Below are 10,051 nucleotides of genomic sequence, written 5' to 3' on the forward strand. Positions count from 1 at the left end.
GGGGGCTGTGGGAGGGTCAGTGCTGAGGGAGTGGGGGCTGTGGGAGGGTCAGTGCTGAGGGAGTGGGTGCTGTGGGAGGGTCAGTGCTGAGGGAGGGTCAGTGCTGAGGGAGTGGGGGCTGTGGGAGGGTCAGTGCTGAGGGAGTGGGGGCTGTGGGAGGGTCAGTGCTGAGGGAGTGGGGGCTGTGGAGGGTCAGTGCTGAGGGAGGGTCAGTGCTGAGGGAGGGTCAGTGCTGAGGGAGTGGGCGCTGTGGGAGGGTCAGTGCTGAGGGAGGGTCAGGGCTGTGGAGGGTCAGTGCTGAGGGAGTGGGGGCTGTGGGAGGGTCAGTGCTGAGGGAGCGGGTGCTGTGGGAGGGTCAGTGCTGAGGGAGTGGGGGCTGTGGGAGGGTCAGTGCTGAGGGAGTGGGGGCTGTGGGAGGGTCAGTGCTGAGGGAGTGGGGGCTGTGGGAGGGTCAGTGCCTGCCCCCCTCCCCACGGTAGCGAGTGAACTCACATTCTGTTGGAATCTTGATGGCTCCATGTCGTTGACAGGAATTCAGAAACAGCAGGAAGAGTAGAGGGAGATTCAGCAGCAGCAACACCCTTTTACTGTGTGTCATTGTGCCCAGGGGCTGCCTGACATCACATCCAGCGGTGTCCCAGCGATGAGGGGAACGGGGAGGGAGTGTCACCTTCGATATCTCTCTCTCTCTCTCTCTCTCTCTCTCTCTCTCTCTCTGTGCCTTCACGATGTCACCTGGGGAGATGGATGACAGATTTTACAAAAGACAGGAGCTGCAGGGTGACAGCACCGATGCCCGTCCACAGCAGCCTGGTGTATGGGAGACCAGCCCTACAGCCAGCAGCAAAACCCCCCCAGGGGGAGGGCAGCAGTTACACACACAGCAAAGGAGAGGGGGACACCCCCCACACACACACACACACACAGATACACAGGCACACACACACAGACACACACACTGATACACACGGTCACATAGACACACATTTCCTCTCAAGACCCCCAACCAGCACCAACCCTCCCTCTGTGCCCACTCCCTCAGCACTGACCCTCCCTCAGCACTGACCCTCCCTCAGCACAGACCCTCCGTCAGCACAGCCCCTCCCACAGCCCCCACTCCCTCAGCACTGACCCTCCCACAGCACCCACTCCCTCAGCACTGACCCTCCCACAGCCCCCGCTCCCTCAGCACTGACCCTCCCACAGCACTGACCCTCCCACAGCCCCCACTCCCTCAGCACTGACCCTCCCACAGCACCCACTCCCTCAGCACTGACCCTCCCACAGCACCCACTCCCTCAGCACTGACCCTCCCAACAGCACCCACTCCCTCAGCACTGACCCTCCCACAGCACCCGCTCCCTCAGCACTGACCCTCCCACAGTCCCCACTCCCTCAGCGCTGACCCTCCCACAGCACCCACTCCCTCAGCACTGACCCTCCCTCAGCACTGACCCTCCCACAGCCCCCACTCCCTCAGCACTGACCCTCCCACAGCACCCACTCCCTCAGCACTGACCCTCCCACAGCACCCACTCCCTCAGCACTGACCCTCCCACAGCACCCGCTCCCTCAGCACTGACCCTCCCACAGTCCCCACTCCCTCAGTGCTGACCCTCCCCACAGCACCCACTCCCTCAGCACTGACCCTCCCACAGTCCCCACTCCCTCAGCACTGACCCTCCCACAGCACCCACTCCCTCAGCACTGACCCTCCCACAGCACCCACTCCCTCAGCACTGACCCTCCCTCAGCACTGACCCTCCCACAGCCCCCACTCCCTCAGCACTGACCCTCCCACAGCACCCACTCCCTCAGCACTGACCCTCCCACAGCACCCCACTCCCTCAGCACTGACCCTCCCACAGCCCCCACTCCCACAGCACTGACCCTCCCACAGCCCCCGCTCCCTCAGCACTGACCCTCCCTCAGCACTGACCCTCCCACAGTGTAGTGGCTAGTCAAGGGGAAAAGGCCGACCATTTTCAGAAGCTTCCACGGGGAATGGAGTATAAAAGCTGGTGAAACTCAGCAGGTTGAGAGGGAGAGAGAGAGACATACAGCGAGAGGGAGGGGGGGGGCGAAGGGGTGGGAGAGAGAAAGGTGGGGTGAGAGAGACACACAGAGAGGGAGAAAGAGTGAGGGAGAGAGAGTGGGAGAGAAAGACAGAGAGGCGGGGGAAGAGAGAGGGAGAGACAGGGGAGGGGGGAGAGAAAGACAGAGGGGGCAGAGAGAGAGAGAGGGAGAAAGAGTGAGGGAGAGGGGGAAAGAGAGAGAGGAGGGGGGAGAGAGAGAGAGACAGAGAGAGGGAGAGACAGAGATGGAGAGCATAGATCATAGAAGAATACAGCGCAGTACAGGCCCTTCGGCCCTCTATGTTGCGCCGATCCTAGCCCACCTAACCTACACTAACCCACTATCCTCCATATACCTATCCAATGCCCGTTTAAATGCCCATAAAGAGGAGAGTCCACCACTGATACTGGCAGGGCATTCCATGAACTCACGACTCACTGAGTAAAGAATGTACCCCTAACATCTGTCCTATACCTCGGAGGGTCAGTGCTGAGGGAGCGGGGGTTGTGGGAGGGTCAGTGCTGAGGGAGGGTCAGTGCTGAGGGAGGGTCAGTGCTGAGGGAGTGGGGGCTGTGGGAGGGTCAGTGCTGAGGGAGTGGGGCTGTGGGAGGGTCAGTGCTGAGGGAGGGTCAGTGCTGAGGGAGGGTCAGTGCTGAGGGAGTGGGGTCTGTGGGAGGGTCAGTGCTGAGGGAGTGGGTGCTGCGGGAGGGTCAGTGCTGAGGGAGTGGGCGCTGTGGGAGGGTCAGTGCTGAGGGAGGGTCAGTGCTGAGGGAGGGTCAGTGCTGTGGGAGTGGGGTCTGTGGGAGGGTCAGTGCTGAGGGAGTGGGTGCTGTGTGGGGTCAGTGCTGAGGGAGTGGGGTCTGTGGGAGGGTCAGTGCTGAGGGAGCGGGTGCTGTGGGAGGGTCAGTGCTGAGGGAGTGGGTGCTGTGGGAGGGTCAGTGCTGAGGGAGTGGGGGCTGTGGGAGGGTCAGTGCTGTGGGAGTGGGGGGCTGTGGGAGGGTCAGTGCTGAGGGAGTGGGGGCTGTGGGAGGGTCAGTGCTGAGGGAGTGGGGGCTGTGGGAGGGTCAGTGCTGAGGGAGTGGGTGCTGTGGGAGGGTCAGTGCTGAGGGAGGGGGGGCTGTGGGAGGGTCAGTGCTGAGGGAGGGTCAGTGCTGAGGGAGTGGGGGCTGTGGGAGGGTCAGTGCTGAGGGAGGGTCAGTGCTGAGGGAAGTGGGGGCTGTGGGAGGGTCAGTGCTGTGGGAGTGGGGGCTGTGGGAGGGTCAGTGCTGAGGGAGTGGGGGCTGTGGAGGGTCAGTGCTGAGGGAGTGGGGGCTGTGGGAGGGTCAGTGCTGAGGGAGAGGGGGCTGTGGGAGGGTCAGCGCTGAGGGAGTGGGTGCTGTGGGAGGGTCAGTGCTGAGGGAGTGGGGGCTGTGGGAGGGTCAGTGCTGTGGGAATGGGGGCTGTGTGAGGGCCAATAATGTTACGAGGTCACGCTGAGACTGGTATCACCCCCCCCCTCTCACTTATGAGTCTCCCAGGAGTGGGAGACAGGAGTAGTCCCGTATCTGAGAGGGAATGACACGATACACAGACAGATGGGGGGGTGGGGTGGGGGGGGGAGGAAGGGCACTGTATAATGCTGAGGGACCAGGACACAGAGAGCAGGAGTATTCCTCCAGGATATATAGGACTGTGGTCGATCAGGAGCCATGTCTGGTATCCCCCTGGGCTCTGTCGGATCCCCGGGGAGAGAGTAAAGTGTGTTTAAGAATCAGCAAGCTGACAAACTATATGCCCCCCACCCCCCGAGGCTGCGCTGCCCCTGACAGTACCCAGCAGTGATTGAGTGGTGGGTTCAGCACCAGCATGTCGAACTGTAATCCAATTTCCTCACTCGCTAATAACCAATTCTGGAACGACTCCCTGCTGACTTGACAATTCCTGGGATCTCCACGGCACTCCCTCCCCCCCCCTTCTCCCCGTCTGCACAGCACTGGGGCGTGACTGCAAGTTGTTAACTTTCCCCACGCGGCAGTAAAAAGACATGCATTTGCACAGCGCCTGGCACCACCGTACCGCACGGAAACAGACGCATCCCCTCCGTGCTGACCCTAACCTAACCCTGTCCCCCGTTTGCCAGCCCTTGGCCCATCTCCCCCTAAACCCTTCCTATCCATGTCCCCCCTCCATCCTTTTAAATGTTATCATTGTACCAGTCCCCACCACTTCCTCTGGCAGCTCGTTCCACACACGCACCACCCTCTGGGGGAAAAGTTACCCCTCAGCTCCCTTTCCCCCTCCCTCACCTTAAACCTACCCCCCTCTAGTTCTGGGCTCCCCCACCCCAGGGGGAAAAAGACCTTGTCTATTTACCCTATCCCCACCCCCCCCCCCCCCCATGATTTTATAACCCTCTAGTTCTGGGCTCCCCCACCCCAGGGGGAAAAGACCGTGTCTATTTACCCTATCCATGCCCCCCCCCCATGATTTTATAACCCTCTAGTTCTGGGCTCCCCCCACCCCAGGGGGAAAAGACCTTATCTATTTACCCTATCCCCCCCCCCTCATGATTTTATAACCCTCTAGTTCTGGGCTCCCCCCACCCCAGGGGGAAAAGACCTTGTCTATTTACCCTATCCATACCCCCCCCCCCAATGATTTAGGTGGGGGGGGATCCTGTGATAGGGGCAATGTGAACACAAGGCCCTCCCTCAAAGAGGAGCAGACTCTGTGAAGGTCCTGTTCAAATGACCAGATGTTTCTGTCTCTTTTGAGAGTGAAAATCGACTGGTACTGTTCCACCAACCCATTCAATCAGCGAATTGTGCTAATTTGATGTACTTTAGCCGGGGGGGGGGGGGGGCTACGTTCGACACAAACAAACCTGGAGAGGGAGGAGGCCGGGTGGCTCGGTCTGACAGAAACCAGGTGCTGCAGTCAGCTCGGGCGGACCGGGGTTCGGGGGGGGAAATCAGCATCTTCAGTATCTCGACCCACACTGATGGGGACGGTGTAGAGGGAGCTTTACTCTGGATCTAACCCCCAGTCCCTAGGAGTGGGGGACGGTGTAGAGGGAGCTTTAATCTGGATCTAACCCCCCTGTCCCTGGGAGTGGGGGACGGTGTAGAGGGAGCTTTATTCTGTATCTAACCCCCCTGTCCCTTGGAGTGGGGGACGGTGTAGAGGGAGCTTTACTCTGTATCTAACCCCCTGTCCCTGGAAGTGGGGGACAGTGTAGATGGAGCTTTACTCTGTATCTAACCCCCTGTCCCTGGGAGTGGGGGACAGTGTAGATGGAGCTTTACTCTGTATCTAACCCCCTGTCCCTGGAAGTGGGACACGGTGTAGAGGGAGCTTTACTCTGTATCTAACCCCCTGTCCCTGGGAGTGGGGGACAGTGTAGATGGAGCTTTACTCTGTATCTAACCCCCTGTCCCTGGGAGTGGGGGGGGGGACAGTGTAGAGAGAGCTTTACTCTCTATCTAACCCCCTGTCCCTGGGAGTGGGGGACGGTGCACAGGGAGTCCCAATCTCTGACACACGTTCATAATTAGACCAGAAGGTATCGGAACAGAATACGGCCAGTCGGCCCATCAAAGCTGTTTCCCCAGTCCATCATGACGGACAGTTTTCCTGACCCCACCCTCCTCCCTGTCGCCCTGAATCCCCTCACTCACCCAGAGCCTGCCCAAGGCTGTGTTATAGGGCTGCCCCCCCCCCCCCCCCCCCACCCCCCCCACTGCCCTGTGTTCCAGTGAGTGCCGCACACACACAACCCCAGCTGAGGAAACATCTTCTCCACGTCCTCCTTGTCCAGAGTTTCAGTCAGGCTAACCCACCCCCCCCAACCATCTCACCTCAAATGAACGACACACTAAGATCCCTCGAACGTCCCTCGTATGATAGTCCCTTTGTTGGACTATAACCTGGTGTTGGGTGCGTTTTAACCTTTAAAAGGATGGGGACTCGGGTGGGAAGGGTTTCGAGGGACAGGGGCCAGGTGCCGCCATACGGGACTAGTTCAGTGTAGGAGACGGGGTCAGCATGGACGAGTTGGGCCGAAGGGTCTGCGTCCACACTGTGCGCCTCTGTGGCTCAAACAAAGCCCTGCTGAAGTGGCAAGGGCGTGTCTTTCGGAGTGGCGAAAATTCGGCGCTCCTCAAAACAGACATGTCTCGAGCTGCTCGCAGCTCGCGCTGGGAAGGGGGATATTCGCTTACCGGCCCCACACCGCTTCACTGCAACAGGCAAACAGCACCTTCCAACAGACTGTCCCAGTCCAACAGACTGACTCACAGGCTGACAGCTCAGCGGCATTCCCAACTGCTCCGAATGTTCAGTGTGAGAGAGAGAGAGAGAGAGAGAGAGAGAGAGAGAGAGAGAGAGAGAGAGAGAGAGAGAGAGAGAGACAGAGGGAGACAGAGGCAGGAGAGAGGGGAGGGGAGAGAGAGAGAGAGAGATACAGAGAGAATGGGGGTAACAAGGAGAGACAAAGACGGGGGGGGGGAGAGCGGAGAGAGAGAGAGAGATAAAGAAACAGAGAAAATTAGGCACAAAGAGACAGAGAGGTGGAACAGAGACAGGGTCAAAGCAGGCAGCACAGAAGACGTGAGCCAGGTAAGATCAGAAGGATGAGGAATCCAGAGATAGCACAATGATTAATTGGTAAGGTCTGCATGTATAAACCAGACGTGTTACACACTCTCACAAAACTAGGCATAGCACTGCCGCATGAATAATGAGAGGGACCTGACTGGAAGCACAGGAGAATTCTCCAGCACATTCAATGTGTTATACCAGCTGGTACAAGGCAATCTGGGGGCACTCAATCAGGACACGGGGTGGGGGACACGGGACATGGGGTATGGGACACGGGACAGGGGACACGGGACATGGTGCAGGAACATGGGACATTGTCCCATAGTGCCCAGGGATGTACAGGTTAGGGTGGATTGGCCGTGCTAAATTGTCCCCGTAGTGCCCAGGGATGTGCAGGTTAGGGTGGATTGGCCGTGCTAAATTGTCCCCGTAGTGCCCAGGGATGTACAGGTTAGGGTGGATTGGCCCGTGCTAAATTGTCCCCGTAGTACCCAGGGATGTACAGGTTAGGGTGGATTGGCCGTGCTAAATTGTCCCGTAGTGCCCAGGGATGTACGGGTTAGGGTGGGATTGGCCCGTGCTAAATTGCCCCGTAGTGCCCAGGGATGTACAGGTTAGGGTGGATTGGCCGTGTTAAATTGTCCCGTAGTGCCCAGGGATATGCAGGTTAGGGTGGATTGGCCGTGCTAAATTGTCCCGTAGTGCCCAGGGATGTACAGGTTAGGGTGGGATTGGCCCGTGCTAAATTGTCCCGTAGTGCCCAGGGATGTGCAGGTTAGGGTGGATTGGCCGTGCTAAATTGTCCCGTAGTGCCCAGGGATGTACGGGTTAGGGTGGATTGGCCGTGCTAAATTGTCCCCCGTAGTGCCCAGGGATGTACGGGTTAGGGTGGATTGGCCGTGCTAAATTGTCCCGTAGTGCCCAGGGATGTACGGGTTAGGGTGGATTGGCCGTGCTAAATTGTCCCCCGTAGTGCCCAGGGATGTACGGGTTAGGGTGGATTGGCCGTGCTAAATTGTCCCGTAGTGCCCAGGGATGTACGGGTTAGGGTGGATTGGCCGTGCTAAATTGTCCCTGTAGTGCCCAGGGATGTACGGGTTAGGGTGAGGTTGTGGGGCATGTTGCTGGATATAATGATCTTCGACGAGATGGGAGGATCGAACAGAGACGGGGGTGGGGGTGGTCGCGGGTAAGAGACTGGAGAGGAAGGAGGTAGAGAGAGGGGAGTAATTCATTCTCTAGCAGTCGCAAGGAAGCTGTCGGTTACAGAATAAGCCTCTGTCAAACTCTCCGCCTTTGTCAGGCCGAAATTTCCCACAGACTGGGGGACTGTCTCATTCAGGGGTAGTTATTGCTAAAGGTCGGCTAGGCAGTGGGGAGGAATGGGGTCGGGTTCCAGCAGGATAGGAACAGACTGGGGCAGAGCTGTGGTTGATCGAATTAAATCCCGACCAATGTGAGGTTATCTGGGAGAGGGAATAATATAAGGCAGCCCTCAATGGATGGCAGGACACTGAGAAGGTCAAGAGAGGAACGATGCTTCTTGTGCTTGTCCACAGATCGGTGAAGGTGGTTTACAGGGTCGTTAATAAGGCACACACAGGACGCTGGCAAAACACAGATGAGGAGAGGAGGGAGGTTAGCTCATAGCGGTACAGGACGTTGGTTAGGTCACAGCTACAGTACTGTGTGCGGTTCTGGAATCCACATTATCGGAGGGGTGCACTAACATGGAGAGAGGGGGCAAAGGGAGATTTACCAGGATGTTACCCTTTAGGGGCAAAGGGAGATTTACCAGGATGTTACCCTTTGGGGACAGGGAGAGATTTACCAGGATGTTACCCTTTGGGGACTGGGAGAGATTTACCAGGATGTTACCCTTTGGGGACAGGGAGAGATTTACCAGGATGTTACCCTTTGGGGACTGGGAGAGATTTACCAGGATGTTACCCTTTGGGGCTGGGAGAGATTTACCAGGATGTTACCCTTTGGGGACTGGGAGATATTTACCAGGATGTTACCCTTTGGGGACTGGGAGAGATTTACCAGGATGTTACCCTTTGGGGTTGGGAGAGATTTACCAGGATGTTACCCTTTGGGGACTGGGAGAGATTTACCAGGATGTTACCCATTGAGGGCTGGGAGAGATTTACCAGGATGTTACCCTTTGGGGGCTGGGAGAGATTTACCAGGATGTTACCCTTTGGGGGATGGGAGAGATTTACCAGGATGTTACCCTTTGGGGACTGGGAGAGATTTACCAGGATGTTACCCTTTAGGGTTGGGAGAGATTTACCAGGATGTTACCCTTTGGGGACTGGGAGAGATTTACCAGGATGTTACCCTTTGGGGTTGGGAGAGATTTACTAGGATGTTACCCTTTGAGGGCTGGGAGAGATTTACCAGGATGTTACCCTTTGGGGGCTGGGAGATATTTACCAGGATGTTACCCTTTGGGGGTTGGGAGAGATTTACCAGGATGTTACCCTTTGGGGGTTGGGAGAGATTTACCAGGATGTTACCCTTTGGGGGTTGGGAGAGATTTACCAGGATGTTACCCTTTGGGGGTTGGGAGAGATTTACCAGGATGTTACCCTTTGGGATTTGGAGCGTTTCAGTGATGGAGAGAGATTTGGACAGACTGGGTCAGTTACCCTTGGAGCGGAGGGAGATTGAGAGGGAGAGATCGATGAGGGACATTGATAGGGGGAGATGGGATGGGACCTTACCTCCCCGGATGGAGGGATTGGTGACCGGGGTGGGGGAAAGAATGCAGGTGGTTTAGTGGGAGGGGGTGAGGATGTGTTCGCCCAGAGCGTGGTGGGGAATCTGGAACCTGCTGACGGTGAGGGTGGGGAGAGGCAGAAACCAACAACCTCTCGTCACCTCGGAGCAAGATTCCGATGGGAATCCGCGAGGTCCCGGGGCTGTGTGGGCCCAGAGCCGGGGAAACGGGGGAGGCAAGTGAGGTTTGGGCATGGGGTTGTTTCTCACTGGTGCAGATGGGCCTCTCTCTGAGCTGGGGGGGGTCTCTCTCTCTCTAGACTCTATGATTTGGATTCTGCCTCTATGGAGGCCCAAGATGGGATCTCCTCACCATCTCCCCAAGCCCTGCCAACCACCACCGAACGCAGGAACACGACAAAGCCTTCGTCAGCGGCTGTGAGCTCAGTGAATGAGCCACCCTTCTCAATCAATGTGTCACACAGTGACTAATGCAGGAGACAGCTTCTCTGTTAGATTCACCGAGCAGTGTCAGTTAAAGAGCAGATATATATGACGCACCCCCCCCGAGACTCTGACATCAGGCTATCGGGACAATTAACAGCAGGAACCAAGGAGCCCACACAACAGGGAATTCTGTCACTAGGGATTAGGTTCGGAGAAATGCTAAAAG

At 57.6% G+C, this 10,051-nt stretch overlaps 1 protein-coding gene across 1 annotated transcript in view; it reads right to left on the bottom strand.

The window, feature by feature from the left end:
* LOC140470037 (neural cell adhesion molecule L1-like) overlaps positions 1-6,326 on the bottom strand; it is a 91,935-nt gene extending 85,609 nt beyond the window's left edge. The window contains exons 1-2 of the mRNA XM_072566497.1: positions 6,276-6,326; positions 493-735 (exon numbers count right to left, since the gene is read on the bottom strand). Coding sequence (XP_072422598.1) covers positions 493-598 — 106 coding nt within the window. The 5' untranslated portion in view covers positions 599-735; positions 6,276-6,326. The remainder of the gene's footprint in view (positions 1-492; positions 736-6,275) is intronic.
* Between the last annotated feature and the right edge of the window lie 3,725 nt (positions 6,327-10,051).

Source organism: Chiloscyllium punctatum, chromosome 50, assembly GCF_047496795.1.
Source record: "Chiloscyllium punctatum isolate Juve2018m chromosome 50, sChiPun1.3, whole genome shotgun sequence".
In the NCBI taxonomy this organism is placed as follows: Eukaryota; Metazoa; Chordata; class Chondrichthyes; order Orectolobiformes; family Hemiscylliidae; genus Chiloscyllium; species Chiloscyllium punctatum.